Source organism: Neodiprion virginianus, chromosome 2 (genome assembly GCF_021901495.1).
Source record: "Neodiprion virginianus isolate iyNeoVirg1 chromosome 2, iyNeoVirg1.1, whole genome shotgun sequence".
In the NCBI taxonomy this organism is placed as follows: Eukaryota; Metazoa; Arthropoda; class Insecta; order Hymenoptera; family Diprionidae; genus Neodiprion; species Neodiprion virginianus.
In genome coordinates, this window is record NC_060878.1 from 42,598,722 (window position 1) to 42,615,377 (window position 16,656).

Genomic DNA, 16,656 nt, shown 5'->3' on the forward strand with positions numbered 1-16,656 from the left:
GAGGGAAATGTACTTAATAACTATTGTTTGCTTCTCCCGTATGTTGTGCGATCATTCTTATTTATACAAATTAAAATTTTTCCTCCAACACTTGCATTGGAACTTCGATTTTCGAACCCTGTGGAGCATGCACAAAATGCCCCTTTTCCAAACATAGCGGTAAAACGACGTTGTCAAGTTATCTAATCCCAATTTTACGCGCTGTTAGCGGCACCTTCGGTGCTCCCCGAAATCAAACTTTACTTTACAGGCGTTGTAATTTGGTAGCGTGTATTTTGGTAAAAGGTGATAAGACAATGCGTACGTTCTTTATAATTCTTCTAATAGTTAACAGGAGAGTCGACGTCGCGTATTTGTCGGTGTATATGACCAATTCTCTAGTGGGGAACAGCTCACCGCAAACTCTATCGGTGGATCAAGGATAAGTTTACATATTTGATGTGAGCACGAAGATCTTGTTCTCTCTTAACGCAGCTTTTCTTTGATCCGGGTTAAGGTTCACCGTTCGAGGGAAGATAATGATGAATTCGCAAAAGTAGCGAAACAGCCTTGTTTTACAGTATCTTCCAGCTATTGGATTACCTGCAGTTTTGGCATCATGGCAATAATTCATTTCTGTCAACAAAGGAGCGTTGACATACGCTATTTATTCCGAGATTTAGTGCGTAGAAGGGAAATCATTAGTACCGTGTTACTTTTATCGACCAGTTCAAGTTTCTGAGGGAAGATTTTCGAAGGTCAGTCATTCGTTCCCGATCCCCTGATATCGTTTGCAATAAACGTTATCATAATTAGTAGACGTTTGAAGGCGGCAAGTTAAATTTGAAAGAATGTCTCGGTATGTAGTCCAGGAACCCTTAATTCAACTGCGGGGAATAAGTCGCGAGGATGTGATTTCTCGACTGGCACATCGAGTCGCGTAATGATTTCGTCGAGGCACCTCCTCCACCTAGCCGATTACCTCTGGCAGTCTCGGCAATTGCGGCGGAGGCCTTGACGATGTTCACGGAAGCGTTCACCCTCGGCGAACGCCGATCACTCACGCGTGGCCTCCTCTGCTCGTCGTTAATTTACCCCTGGCGTTGGGTGCGAAATAATAGCGCACCACGTCTAGACTCGAAAGACAGACGTACCGAAGGTGCGGGTTCATCCGTGGCTCCTCGCGTATGCTGCGACCCCGCCCGCTAGCGTAATGCCAACCGTGTTCATTTAAACTTGCTAATTACCGTAGCCAGTAACTCTCTGGTCTCGAGTCTACCCAAGTCTTACCTTTTTTTTTGTCTGTCTATAATTCCTTGGGACAAATCGATTGTTGCAACGCATTCGGCTTAATTGATTCTTTATCGACGAACCGAGGTGGCAGCTCAGACCATCAAGTGCATTCCCTCCAAACACGGCATAACGATGGGTTCCGGTCGCTAACGATAACAGTAGTCGTATTGTCAATCGTCATGCTGAGAAGGATTGTGAAATTGCACATCTTGCGCTGTCGTGAACACGAAAGAAATCAGTCTGGCAATGACTTAGCTGCTAGAACCTGCCCCTGACAGGCTCAAGTGCACTTTCGCAATCAATCACGCGAGTAGCGTAAAATCTTATCAAAGTTGGTAGAAAATTCTTTCCTAGCAACTTGTTGTATCACTCCTTGCCGACATTGGTTTTTCGACTCACTCGCCTGTTTGCCCGACTTGACTTCTCTCTACCCCGATTACAATATAATCGCATGGCCATTCTTCGCTCGCTTGCTTTTCGGATCGAGAGCCAATTAGCGGGCACAAACCAACTGCCGAAATTATCAGTTTTCAACGAGGAGGTCGAAAAATCAGTCCTAATCGTGTTCAACTAAAAACTGCCCCTGAAGACCAAGCCCCGTATATTTCACGATACAGTAGACAAATTAAGGTAACGTGAAAAGAAAACGGACGAGCTACAAATAGGGGTAGAGGACTTGTTGCTTGGAAATTTTTCGTCCTCAGAATTCACGAACCATTAGGCGAGAACAGTATTTTGCTGGGCCGTAAATTACTTCGGAAGTATCGAAGAAATTTTTATGAGAAGTATTCTCTGGTTGTTTACTCTCGGTATTCATTACACCGATACTTAAGGAATCACGAATTCAATGACAGAGCACGATGATAATAGATGTGTATAATGAATATACAATGGACAACACCGATCTGTAAATTTGATAGATAAAATCAACAATGGGCGAGGCATTGTTATAATAAATAAATCCCGGTTATTCCGATAAACCGTGAACTTACCACCAAATTACTAGAAAAACGATTATCTATGTATTTCATACTTAGACGTGAATATCAGGCAGTAAGAAAGTAGTACGTTGGTAGACGAATTACATGCATCTCTTCCCGGTAACAACAGGAAGCCACTCATCACACGTGGCTCATCTATTTTCCCACTTTTACGTCGGTGTCGTGGTTTTTTTCTTTTTTTTTTCTTTTTTTTTTACCTTTTGTCTTTCGGCGTAAGTTTCTCACAGAGTTCGTGAGAACGTTCACATCAGACTTGAACTTGAACCACTCTGTAACTCTCTAACCAGGTATTATCAGGTCCATCCTAGACTGCAAATGTGCGGTTTAAATTGATGGATATAGCACAACTAGGCGACAGTGGTTGCCCAGTCGTGGGGTGGAATTGTATCGACGCGTTCGTTCAACAAGTCAATTTAGATCACAATCAACATTAATATATATATATATATAGACGGCAAAAAACCCTCAATTTGGATGGAAAGTCGTAGCCTCAACTTTTTTCTCGTGACTGTTTAGCATTGTTTATGAGTTGGGGCTTTTTTCCGTAAGGGCAGTAAGGCTCATAGTCTGTTCTCTGTTCATATTATTTTCTAATCGATTTTGTCCTTATGTTTTGTGTTTCAGTCGCAAGAATTCTATCGTTCTGAGGACTCAACTATCCGTACGAGTGCACACGATAATCGGTAAGTTTTCCACCTTCTCATATCGCAGATGGTGCGAGTAACTCCGTAATCAATGTACCTGTACTTACGCATGTATGGTCTTGGAAGCTGTATACTCACATCGGAGACCGACGTATCTTGCATTGCGAGAATGACAACGACCTGATCGCTGCACGGACGCAGTCAGTCAGCCAGGCCTTTTATCAAATAATTATGAAATATCTCGATGAAACTACACCCTCTGCAATCTCGGCGAACGGGGGAGATGACTTGTTCGATTTGTGAGTCGTTTGCTTCTGGGCGATGAAAAATATCTTTTCATCAATTGCGTATCCACGGCATGGCGTTCGACTTGATTCTCGGGCGTCGTGTCGGGACGACAGGACCACGGTGCCGTCGTTTGACTGAGATATTGCTGGTGAATTGAATCGACATTTAGATCAGCCGACAACTTGCCGGCAGTCACTCCGACGGGGACGAGGGTAGGGAATACAGATCCGTATCTTCGATCCACGATTCGCCGACCGCTCTCACGCCCGTATCCTCGTCGACCTTATCAATCTGCGAATCTCGCGTCGGCGCCCTCTTATTTCATATTTCCCGATCAACGACGTTCATGTTGACGTTGACGTTGACGGTAATTCAGTTTACCGACCCTTTCAAAATGATCATACATACCTACGCTCATATCCCTAGTTTCTAATAAATATCTTTTATACGCATCTAGGCACCTTTTGTCGTTTGAAGGCATCGCATCAAACTGACTTATATTCTATAGATCTGTGAGAATTATTCAGTTCAATACGTCTTATTGAAACGGCCAATCGGTGAATGCGTATCCGCACTCTTTCACTGGATGGTAAGAATAAGTGAAGTTATTCCTACAGGTATGGGTGTTGGAAACGAGAGTTCATTTTAGTTTCCAATCAGTATTAAACATCCCATCATCCATGGTCCTATTACGCGCGATGAGTTTGATCACCGCATCGCAATCTTACCTTGGGGTGTTTCAATCAAAATATCTATAATAGTATAAGGGTAATGAATTCTCGATAGTGTACCTAGATGCAAGCATCTACGTGGGATTCATCCGTACCATGCCTGAAACGGATTTGCCCTTCACCGTTCAGCAGCTTCTTTTATTAATGAGTTTCAATTCACCTATGTTTATTATTCTTTAGCATCGTGCAGCTCATGATGAGGATGATTAAGTCGCTAATTGACCGATTCTACCGGATCTAAGGAAAGATAGCGAGAAAGAAAAAAAAAGACAGAGTTGCGGTTGGAAATAACAGCATAATGTGATAAACGAAAAATGGTACGGGGCACAAACCCGAATGGTGCTCTCGATATGCATCGCACTACCGCACGATATACTTACGTACGGGACTCGGCCGATTCGAAGGAGGTTTCGGTGACGTGGAACACGATCCACCTGCCTCAACGGCTTCGTTCGTTGACCCTGCGCCTGCAGGTCTGCTGCGTAGGTAATAAAGTTCGGCGAGAGAGGAGAGTCCGAGAGAGATGGAAGGTGAGCGAAAGAGAGGGTGGCGCAGGGGCATGACGGAAAAAAGTGTAGTACCTACAACTCGAAGTCTGGGGCATTTTATTACGTTCTTCAACGGTTCCGAAGCCGGTCGCGCCGCATCGTTCACCCCGTCGTTAAACCTCTCCGTCGATTGATCGATGCACCCTAATTCCAGCCTTTCTCATTACATTTGGACGTGCCTCGTTCATTTTTCCAGAAGGGCCATCCATAGTATCCCACAGTTGTCTGATTTCGAACAAATACACGGTGCGAACTCTCTTATCGTTTGCTTACTACGTACGGTTAAAACCTCGTCATTATACTATTTTCGTAAATGTGTGAAATGTGAGAAAACCAGTGTTTGTTCCGGAAAGATGGATTGATAGGGGGTAAGAAGAGGTTGCAGCTGAAATTCAAAGTCACCGTGTACACGCACCTTGACTCCTGAGAGACCCGGTCGCTTGATGAACTCGCGGGCTCTGGCGTGGGAGGAGGCATGGCGGGAGGGGGGCGGGGGACAGGTAACCGGTCCCATGCGGAGGATCCGCTATTCTTAGAATCGGGCCCTCCAGCCGGACCCTAATTACCTCTACCTGGAACCCTATGCACCAACATGTATTATGCATTCGAAGATTGCGTGACATTCCCCGATTATGATGTGGTGGGAAATTTTTCGCAAGGCTCTCTTTTGCTGGAATAAGAACAACTCAGATTCCGTTTCGCCACTGCTGCATTCGTGTCGAATAACTAATGACGATACCTATAACTGACTACCGAATCACTCGTTTACACAGGATTAAGCTCGCGCGACGGGTTGGAATCAGCTCAGATGGGTACAATAAGTTCCAGTGTCACGAAAAATTACTGGTATCTTATCTTGAAACAATCTCGTCAGCTGTCGATAAGAAGTTCGGTACGGCCGAATTCTCTACGCCAAGTACTGTAATCAATTTTATTGAATCTATACGGACTTTGCGAATAGTCAAGGCATATTCAATACTTTGAAGGCGGGGACGCAGTTCCCCCGAATAGAATTGAAGATATCCACTACCGCAGGGACCGGTTGTTTTCGGGTGAACGACTTTGGCGCTTGAACTCTCCGTCTGATTCGAACAAAACTGGCTTTTCAACTCACACGCGTCGCCAAAACTTATTTTCGTGACTGTACTTACTGTAGCTGGCAAAGAAACGAAAAGCCCGGGAACAGAAGACCGTCATTAACGGAAGGCATTATTTGATATAACCGTAAGATGGCACCTCCTCTATCTCCGAGGTCATAGTCAAATTACTCTGGGTATAACGACTTTCTAATTTTGCATCCGTCGCGTCATCCTAGCTATGTTTTCGATTATCGAGCAGACCGTTTGCATCGCTAGAAGTAGCTACCATTTATGAAACTTTATCTTTCAAAAAATCGAGATATAGTCAAAGCTGGAAATTTTATTGCAAGATGACCGCTGGACTGCGTGGACTGCTGTTTAGACTATCAATGTTATAATTCGGAATTAATTAGATATAACTCTTTTTTTTTGCAACCTAATACCGTAAAACTTGCTTGGAAGTGTGTAAATGCGGTAGGATGAAGGCGGCCCTGATAAATTGGGGGGGGGGGGGGGGGGCTAGTAACATCAGCATCAGAAGTTGAGGAGTTTAATTCGGGTGTGCATTAATCGGAGTCTCTGCCCGTGCGCTGATGCACAGATTTACAACAGGAAAATTTTACCAAAAATGAAACATTGACAATGGAATGGAAACCGAATGAAATTATGTATACTTATGCTGTACACATATTTTATCATGTATAGTGTATGCATATACACATTATCGTGCTCAATTGTCCACATTAGGCCCGGAAGAAAATAATCCTACCAAGATCTCTAACCAGTTTGCGCGATCAGCGACAGTCCGGCCAAGGTTTTTCTGAGAATAACAGTAATCGGATGAAAGTACCAAGGAGGAGGGCTGCCCGAAGACTATTTCCATGTAACTCAACTACAAAAGGTCCACCCCAATTATCCCGGAATTTAAACGTGCTCTCGCGCGCCCCGTTAACTCTTCGCCCGGACCGTTAACTTGGTTATTTTAATTGAGGGTTGCAATGCAAACTGTTACACAGATAAGACCTCTGAAGAATTTATACATCGAGTGCAGGTACCGATACAACAAGTCGTATACGCATGTATTACCGGCAACTTTTGGCTGAAAAAGTGTCGACGTAAAGTTTTGAAACAATCGTGCAAAGGCGGAACCGAAGGAGATATTAGTAAATTTGATCAAAAACAAGATTCCTGGACTGTGACCAATTTTTCATTGCTAATGTTAACCAAGAGTGTCCAATTAATAAAAACTTCAGACAGGTTACAGTTTCTTATAATCTTTTTAACGCTTAATTTATATAATTTGTTAAATTTCTATGAGCTTCTTTTGTCCCTATGCAAATGCAATACTTCCAAAGAAATTCGACATTCTGCGAAAGAAAACCGATTGACGATCCGATGTTCTCTGGTTGTTTCAGAAAAATTGCTCAACAGCGAAGGTAGAGAGCTAAGGCGGGCCTTGTTCTCTCTAAAGCAGATCTTCCAGGTAAGCTTAACCTCTCCACCTGAATTCTAGTGAATTATCACATATCCAGTTTTGCCTAGCTACAGAGCTGAGCTATACGTCAAGTGGTGATAATGTCTCTGCCTTCCGTAACAATCAGTACATTTCTGTTCGATATTCCGTTGTAGGAAGACAAAGATCTTGTACACGAGTTTGTACAAAATGACGGACTGGCCTGCCTCATCAAGGTTGGAAACGAAGCTGACCAAAACTACCAGAATTACATACTTCGCGGTGAGTATATCCTCATGCTGCATTTACTAGTATCTATGCACGTGCGATAATTTCATTTAATCGACATTACGCCAATACTAACATCGTTATACCGTGGAGTACTCCGTCAAATCTAATGAGTAAGACGTGCAAAAGTTGGACATGAATGCTGCCCCGAGCGTGGCCGTGTACAAGTAGCTCGAGCCTCTTTGTCAAACCTGAAGCATTTCGTGTATGAATTCATGAAAGCATAATGTAACAGCGTTGACGTGCTCGTTACGCCATCGATTCTTTGAAGTCGTTTTTTCATCCCCTCTCCGTTCATTCTTTCCCTCTCTGGTCTTCCGTTCTTTCCTTTCTTTCGTGTCACAGTAATTATCTCATTTATGATTCTCAACATACTTATTCACTTTGCGTCTCGTTTCTTCGCTGGCAACAAATTATGTTATGGGATGGGTTGTTGCATCCGAGGATGATGCGAAGTAGATCAAGGCAGCCAATGTAGGGATTAGTTTAATGTTAAGAGTGTAGGTTTATGTGAAATTTTTGAAAACACTTGATCTGTCACAGTTTCGAAAACATCATTAACGATAATAGTTACAACAACAATAATAATAGTAATCATGTACACAAATCTTTGCGCAACAGCACGCCGCGGAAACATCTCTTAATGTGATACCTTTTGAAATTCTGAGCACGGTATTATTTTGTGTCTCTCCGAACGGTAGAAATACTATCGCTCGTGTGGGCTCAGCGTGGAAACGCGAAACGCGTCCAGTTGACTGTCAATGAAAGAAGCTCATCTCTTGGGGGACAGATTGAAAGACAGTTGGTTAGATCAGTTTAAGGTAGAGGTTCGCGAAGAAATCGTTTATACTCGTTCGAGTGGTTGTGGGTAAGACCGCGGCAATCTGGAATTGGGCAGGTTGAATTAGCTCGAGTGGTTTGCTGCTCACCGTCCCTTACTGCACAGAAATTTGATAAACGAGTGCCCGAAGAGTTTTCAGTCCGTTTTACTAGAAACTGGGCACGGTTACGAACTCAACTTTCCACGAAATTCGATTAAGCTCGGTAAGTTGCACCTGCAATCGTATACGAAATTATTCGTTGCGGAAGCGACAGTTCCGAGGCCTGGCTCTCCGCTAGAGCTACGTCATTTAATTAGACCACACCCGCGCTCCAACGGCTTTAACAAAAATTGAACCTTAATGTGAAAAATCAGATCAGAGAAACATTCTTACACCCGTTCTCCCTTTATCTCTGGAAAAGCAAATATCCTCCCTCGCTCTGGAAGAACGTCCTACTAGTTTGAAAGTATTACCTTCGTGATTACAGAAATCGGGCAAAGGCTTGAACTGGTATAATCAATTGAAATACGATCTTCCATATCTAATTCAATAGCGGCGTTAGCTTTTGTCATTACTACGAAAACCGTGCGTCACTACTCGCATTATAATAGGCATACCGCTAATTGGCTTCGGGGAGCGACGAGCACCAAATGACACGACATCGGTGCTTAAATATTGATTCCATAACGTCCGAAGCACGGCCCTTTTCCAATGTATGCCAGCATAAACGAAACGTCCGAATATTTTTATCGTCTTGGATCCCGGCATTATGTCTGGGAATACATTTTCCTTTCTTCTGTTATCGTGTAACGGGCACGCGAGCAGCCCTCGGTCAGGTGATGCTGTACGTCGACGGAATGAACGGAGTTATGGAACACGGACAGACGGTGCAGTGGCTCTACACGCTTATCGCGAGTCGCTTCCGTCTGGTGGTGAAAACCGCTCTGAAACTTCTCCTGGTATTCGTCGAATACGTCGAGACGAACAGTCTGCTCCTGGTGAGGGCGGTGAGGTCCGTCGATACGTCTAGGGGCATGATACCGTGGACGAACATCATGAAGCTCCTCAAGGATCACGACGCTGCCGACACCGAGCTCTTGATATACGCGACATCCCTCGTCAATAAGTGTCTTAACGGAATACCCGACCAGGACACCTACTACGATCAGGTCGATTGTTTCGAGGAGCAGGGGATCGAGGGTATCATTCAGAGGTACATGTCCAAACAGGGCACCGACCTAGATCTCCTCAGGCAGTTTCAGATATACGAGGCTGTACTGCATCACGAGGACGGCGATGACAGGGGCACGCCCATACGTCAGCTCGACGACAATATCAGGTGAGATATCGTTTATTCTGCGGAATATACGCGCTTATGACGCATGCGATGTCGGCACGACGACGTATTCGTTGCGTGACCCGTGGAACTATGAATTGATGCTCGTCGTCGGATTGCCAGTTATTAATTGCTTGTCGTCCGAAAATTTCAGGAAAACTCTTCGAAACCGGAAGTCGCTAGTGGATTCGCACGAACGACGAAAGTCTCGGAGGCACTCGACCGGCACTTCCCCTCTTTCGATGTCCTTGAATGCTCGCCTAAGTCCGCGGCTTAATCACACTTTAGGTCTCAGCTCCCTGAACAGCACCCTGAATTCAGCTTTGCCAGATGACGGCGACGAGTCGAGTAGCTCCCAGAGCTCTCAAGGCCTAGGAGATGTTCAGCTGAACGGCAGCTACAAGGAGAACAAGGGTAAGAGAGCACGTCATCTCGTGCCCTGCGGCCCCTAACAATATTCCTCTGACGCTAATTCAATTTCACCTTCCCCCTATCCACTTATACCTAAGGTGTGTGTGTATACTATATAACTATACTATACCTACATCTATACATATACACAGGTATGATTACTTGGCTTTGATTATTTTATTTGCTTGGCAGAATGCGAGGATAGCAAATATTAATAGTACATTTTCAGCCGATCGTTGGAGTAACGTCGTTGTACGCGTGAGGAAATTCATTATCAACAACACCTGTCGATCCCTCCCGGTCTAAATGTGATTTGTAATTTGAACACCTACATTGTCAACTCATTTTCAGTGTTTTTCTCTTGATGTGGTGCGAAAAAATTCCATCTTTTTATTTTTATATAATCCAATTTATTGCTAATGGTTGAAGCATTTCTCTTACCAATTTCTGGTATGTGATAACAGCGTCATAAATTCACCATTGTGGGAATCGTTGCGTCAATGAATTTGAACTTCACCGCCCACTGCCATTAAAATTTCCGCTACGTAGCTGCGAAATCAGAATTATACGCTAGTCTCATCTTGCTATGCAGACCAAACGCAAGTATCGTGCTTATCTGAACTTAACCTGACACATATCGTACACCTTTAACGTGGCCATGCTTGTTTCGTTACTTCCTTCGAATAATTTATAAAATTATTAACTTACATATGAGAAATTTCATGAGGATTCGGCGACGTAGGCCTTTAACAAGATGCTACAGTTAAAAGCAGTTATTTCAACCGTTATCGAAGCCTACGCAGCACTGATGTGAAAATACCGGAATCAGCTCAATTCTACATGTAATGTCGAATGAAAACATCCAAAAATTTATTTGTTCCATGCAAGAATAAGACCAGGAAATATGCACCAACAACATGATTATTTGATTATTCAAACAATTCAATTGCAGGTGTATATTTCCTGATATTATTATTGCCTGAAATAAAATTTTTTTTGGATGTTTGTTATTGGCATTGCATGTAGAATCATATTCATTACGGCATCCTCACGGCAGTGATTCGTATAGGCTTTGATAATAGTAAATATAACTAACATTTAACGCGGCCGGTAAAAATTGACTATAGCATCCTCTTAAAGCCACTCAAGGTATCCCTGTACCTTCATTAATGTGCAGAACCCTCTTCGCCGAATTCTCACGGTATGAAGCTTCAGATAAAAACAAAACTTTATAATTTCCTGTATTAAATATCAAAAATAACAACCGTCAGCCGCGCTGATAATAATTTTCAAAAAGCTTTTCTTTGAGCATATTTGACTTTGCAGTCGACGTTGGTGTTACTCCGGCACTGCGACGGCGTCGAGAGCGTGCGGAGAGGCAACGCAGCTTCATCAGAGAGCAGCAGGAGGCGACTGCAAACATGAGGGCGTCCATTGGCCACTCGGATGACCAGGAGAGTAAGTCTCAACGACTATTAGATCAGATTATACGATAAGGGTGTGCAGTAACGTACCAGTACCTTTTAATCACTACAATTGTATTCACTGACGGACGCAAAAAAGCTTTGTACCCGATAACTAAGGGGACACTAGCTACGCTGGTTCCCAGGTATGATTGAACCGATATTGCAGAAAAATTGGAAAAATATTAATAGGCTCTTTGCGAAACTATGCGAAAAGAAGAGATTTGTTGAGGCTACTGATATTTTGCTGAGCGAAACGTGGCGATAATTCACGAGGGCATGAATATTTCTTCAAATGAAAAAAGTTTCACCTTATTGAGAAATAAACGACGTTAAGGGATTCAATATTTTTTTGCTGCCGCTAAATGCGTTTCTTGAGACTAAACATGTTCGGTGCATTCAAAAAATCCTTCGTTTGGGTGTATTGCTACAAATTTATCAGCAAGGATAGTCATTGCATTTCTTTCAATTAAACTCCACTGATGTACAGTTTTGCAAACTACACACTGCAGTCCGAACGATTATCATGCGAAAAAATCTGACAATTAGCTTACGCGAGCGGCTAGAAATTTCCGAGCTGATTATTCTTCGGTTTCACCTCAAAGGTTCTCTTCCAACTAACGGTCATCGCTACGCGAACGGATCACCATACGACGGAAACGCAGATTCACCCTCCAATAAACTATCTCGCGGCAGTAGTAGAAAAGATTTGACCCCTCTGATGAACGCAGCTAATAAGCTTGATTCCGAGGAAAAGAAACCGTGGTACGGCAAGAGCCCGGACGAAGGCGTCGAATGCGACGAGGGAAATCACACCGACGACGACGAGGAGCGGGATCGGCGAGTAGTTCTGCAGGTCAAAAGAGAAGGAACGGTCAAAGACCTTACCCAGAAGTTGGCTGCTCAAAACCTCATTCCAACCAGCCCGGTCGAGGACAAAGTCTCGAGGTAAATGAATCGTTTTACTGAGGTTCCTTCGCGCACCTTCTGACCGAATACGAATTCGGCTGTACTTCACCGTCACCTGTTACTGCGTTTTTAGGATAGGCGACATGAGCGGCTTAATATCGAAGGCCAAGGAGGGCTTGGCGAAATCAAAGTCCAAAGCGGACGTCCTGAAGTCACCCACTGGAGATAATATTCCAAAGATCACCGAGGTCAAGAAGTCAGAGAACGAGTTGCATTGGGAAGAACTGGCAAGCAAGCTGTCTCGACCTTTAGCCTTGTGCGATCTCGATTTTACCGATCTCAACTCTGAGGACGAGGTTGACGTTCTGAGCCCCGTTAGCGTGGTGAACGGCGTTCCGCCTCCGCCGCCTCCCATGGCTCCTTCTTCTGTGCCAGGACGAGCTCCGCCTCCGCCACCCCCCGGGGTCCGGCTGCCGCCGCCACCCCTCCCCAACACTTCGCTCCCTCTATTTGGGGTGAATTTGAAGTCCCAGAGGTCATCTCCGAACGGGGACTCGGCTGGCTCGCCGAGAAGTCCGATCCTTGCTAACAAGAAAAGCAAGAAGACGGTTAAACTGTTTTGGAAGGAAGTTAGGGACGATCCAATCATACTTTCGAGATTGGACAAAAATAAAATGATATGGGATGAGCTTTCTCCCGTACTCGTCGACACTCAGAAGCTGGAGCATCTCTTCGAAAGCCGTGCAAAGGACTTGATCACGAAGGTGGGGATAGTCATCATACAATTTTTTAATGTTAATTCATTATGTAATAAGCATGTACGGGAGCCAAGACTGACTATTGCTGTAGTATTACATCATGAAGAATTTTAGTGGCCTCGTAGCAAGCAAAGCAGGTACCATATAAACTATTCAGTCGAAGGCATCGATTGCACGGAAGTGAGTGGTTGCGTCGTACTCCTTTTCATTTGCAATAAGGCGTCTTTAACTTCGGTTATTAAGTTCACGGTAGGCGTAAAAAGCTGAGTCCTACCTGCATGGTTCAAGCTCCCCAACGTCCGCTGAAATGAGTTTCATTGAAACCTCAACTAAAAAAAATGTCAGCGATTTATATGCTCGAAAACTTGATATTTGTGCAATAGTCAAATCGGTTGTAAGGTTCGTTCAGAACTAAGAACGCGTCACAGCGAAAAATTGTCACGGGTTGAAGTTTTTTTGTTAAAATTTTGCACGCTGCCGTTTCACTCAATTGAAGGTCATAATTCACACCGAATTCCCATAATACAACGTCAACGATACTAGAAAGTGGAATTTCGAATTTGTTAAGTTTGCTGCATTCCTCCGTTAAAGGAAAAAATGTAACTTTAGCTTAAATCCGGCGACCCGCAGGGCACAGTAAACAAGTAGTCGAGTTTGTCCTGTGCATCAATGGACCTGGCTTCACTACGTTTTATGTACGTACCTGTACTCGTCGAGTCACGACGTTTCGTTTAGTAAATTTCAACTTTGGAAACGCGACGCAGGTATGCAACAGGTGAACTGAAACGCTTCAGTTTCACCCTCAGCTACGACCTGAATCCCACTGCAGCGCGCTCACGACTAGGCGACTGTATAATGTAGTTCCATTTGCTTTGCAAATCGCTCTAACCTTGCTATTTCCGAAACATTTTGACCACGCGTCCCCACCGTGTACCCTGGTGCTCTCGCGGTATTCGCTGTTGCAGGCTTTTACAGGAATTAGGCGCAATTTGAATGTACAAATCCCCGAGCCGCGCTGCTCACGTCGGACCTTGATATTGCGAGAGAAGCAAACAACGACATCGTCTGTTTATAATATAGGTATCGTCTTTGTCCGGGTGCATGTTAGTGTTACTAATTATTACCAGGTTTTCATTTATCTCGTCGATGAATTTTATATAATTTCTACTCAATCTCGACCTGTGCGGAAATTCGGGATTGGTTTTTGTTTATGAGGGTTACGGATAATCAAAAACCAGCGCTAATCTCGATGGAGAATTTACTGTGTGGATTACTGCGTCCATATTCAACAACAACGCTTCATAACAAGTATTCAGGATTATTGCGATTAAAAATTGAAAACTGATCGGATAAGAAAGTTATCACCAGTACAGCAATTCAATGACAGGAATGATGCTAATGGTAGTCTCGAATGGTAACATTGACGATGACGACAACTGGGTACGGATGAATGTAATTACAATGATTATGAGGATGATAATGGTGGAGGTGGTGGTGATCGTGGTGGTCGTAGTGGTGGTAGTAGTGGCTTCCTACGAACCGAAACACACACAAAAATAATTTTAAAAAATTAAACAAAACAAATGGAAATGAACCACCTAATCTTGTTCTTGTATTCTTTGCAATCTTGTTGGTGCGCGCACGATACAAATTGGCATGCTGGAATTTGACAGGAGGTGAGTCCTAATTCCTTAACTTGACTTTTAAACTTCTTTTAACTATGAAGCTTTTTAACACGCAATGCCGTTGTCGTCGTACATCGATTTCATTAGAAGCTATCAGCGATTAAACCAAATGTAGAATTAGTTTCATAATTTACATTCGTGTTTTGTTGATTTAGATGAAATTTTTAAATTTAACGAAATGGGAAACACGGCTAAATATATATATTTTTCAATTTCCGGAAGTAAATTTCGCAGTCACAACAGTGATCTTTAATATATGCAAATATCTAACGAAGAATAATTTTTGTTTATATCATTCAGTTGTATATAATGAAAATATGTTGCACATCCTTGTCCGTGGCCAGTATTTTGTGTTTTCCGATCTTTTACGCGTTGCAAATCCATTGCGATTATCCTACGCTCCGTTCTTATTCTATCAGCTGTAATGAAAAATGACTAGCTTCTGATAAAATCGCTCATACGAACGACTGGACACGAGGATTCGGCTGAAATGTTTTATGGTTATTTGGGGCTTCGTGGTGTATAGTTATGCCTGCTAACTCATTTGTCTCAAGCTGTTCACTTACATGGTTGACTATTCTCAGCAGTTCTGCAAACTCATACTTTTTCGCTTTGCCTAATGTGGTTAGCAGTTAGCTAAAACGCAGCCATGCGGTTTCATTACTAAGAAAATATAGTAACCAAAGGGTACAATTCAAGTGTTACATAGGTAAATTAACGGCATAGTATGTGAAAATAACTGACTTTGACTGTGGTGTCTCAATGATAAGCAACCCGTATAACGAAAAGGTGTAAGGAGTTTTTCTAAAATAGTAATTTAGCTGAATGTTGAATCGACGTCAAAACATTTGCCGGCTTATAATAGCTTTTCACAGTAATGTAAGGTTTTCTGTTACTTCTATAATTGTTTATACGTATGCAGCCATAGAACTTTTTTTTTCAATGTGAGCTATGCTTTCTTTGTGCGTTTGTATTGTTGGATTAAGCATGTCAACGAGGTATATACCGCCTTTGGGGCTATCAGTACGTATCGCTGTAAAGATAGTACAGTGAATTACCGTCTCACACTGTCATGTGTGATGTTTTGACACTCGTAAGCAGGAGAAAACAATGGCTGTCAACGCGTAAATGAATTGAAATGCTCAATTTACGTTTACTATTAAACACTATACATTCATTGTCATTACTTCTGAACTCAACGCGATATCGAAAAACCTTCACTGTATATATTACAGTAGGTACTTGTTTTACATGGAATATGACATAGGTTTTTGTAATATTAAGCGTCGCATGGACCTATAAACAGTGCACCATGCTGCGCTTGTACGGGAATTTTCCAAGATTTATCTAATGTTTGGCAAAGCTATGGGCGGAGATAGCTCTGACACCCGCACGTCCGATTTCCTATTGTGGTCCCACTTGTGCGGCCCAGCTTACTCATATTTTTTTCATTCTACTGCTAGGACATTTTAGTCGCACAGAAAGACTTCTTGACTAGAAGATCATGAGTATTCGAATTCGTAACAATAAATCCTCGTGGAGTAAGAGTTTTTCATCGAAAAGGAGTCCATCCAACGATAACTGAAATGATTGGTCTGCTTCCAACTTTCTCAGTTTTGAACCGCCTCACTCATATCCTAGTCCATTTTCAAGTGCAAGCCCGAGATTTTTATGGCCTACGATCAAGTGAACTATTTACACCGTGATGTGTGTAAATCAGGGTTCAAACTGTTTCAACAAAAATAAAAATTCTTGTCAAGTTACGGTCGGTTTTAACAGGTGATTATTTTGTTTAGCTTTGAAGTTATCCCTGGGGCTATTATTTGGATGTATTTCCTGTTTGAATTGCAGAATTACTTTCCATCGCACGTATAGTATTTTTTATACGCACATCCGAACCTTTTAATCGTTCATTTTTATCACCCCCCCCCCCCCCCCCCTCCCCTCCCCACGAACCCGTTGCTTCAAC

General features: G+C 43.1%; 1 protein-coding gene across 10 annotated transcripts in view; it reads left to right on the forward strand.

The window, feature by feature from the left end:
* The window catches only part of LOC124299060 (FH1/FH2 domain-containing protein 3), a 73,723-nt gene that overhangs the window by 44,534 nt on the left and 12,533 nt on the right, over positions 1–16,656 (forward strand). For 6 of the 10 annotated variants that reach the window (XM_046751936.1, XM_046751934.1, XM_046751933.1 and 3 more), the window contains 8 exons: positions 2,898–2,956; positions 6,979–7,046; positions 7,193–7,298; positions 8,951–9,464; positions 9,616–9,875; positions 11,199–11,330; positions 11,941–12,283; positions 12,378–13,009. In XM_046751936.1, coding sequence (XP_046607892.1) covers positions 2,898–2,956; positions 6,979–7,046; positions 7,193–7,298; positions 8,951–9,464; positions 9,616–9,875; positions 11,199–11,330; positions 11,941–12,283; positions 12,378–13,009 — 2,114 coding nt within the window. The remainder of the gene's footprint in view (positions 1–2,897; positions 2,957–6,978; positions 7,047–7,192; positions 7,299–8,950; positions 9,465–9,615; positions 9,876–11,198; positions 11,331–11,940; positions 12,284–12,377; positions 13,010–16,656) is intronic. The other 4 variants (XM_046751932.1, XM_046751935.1, XM_046751942.1 and 1 more) reach the window with 1 other exon arrangement.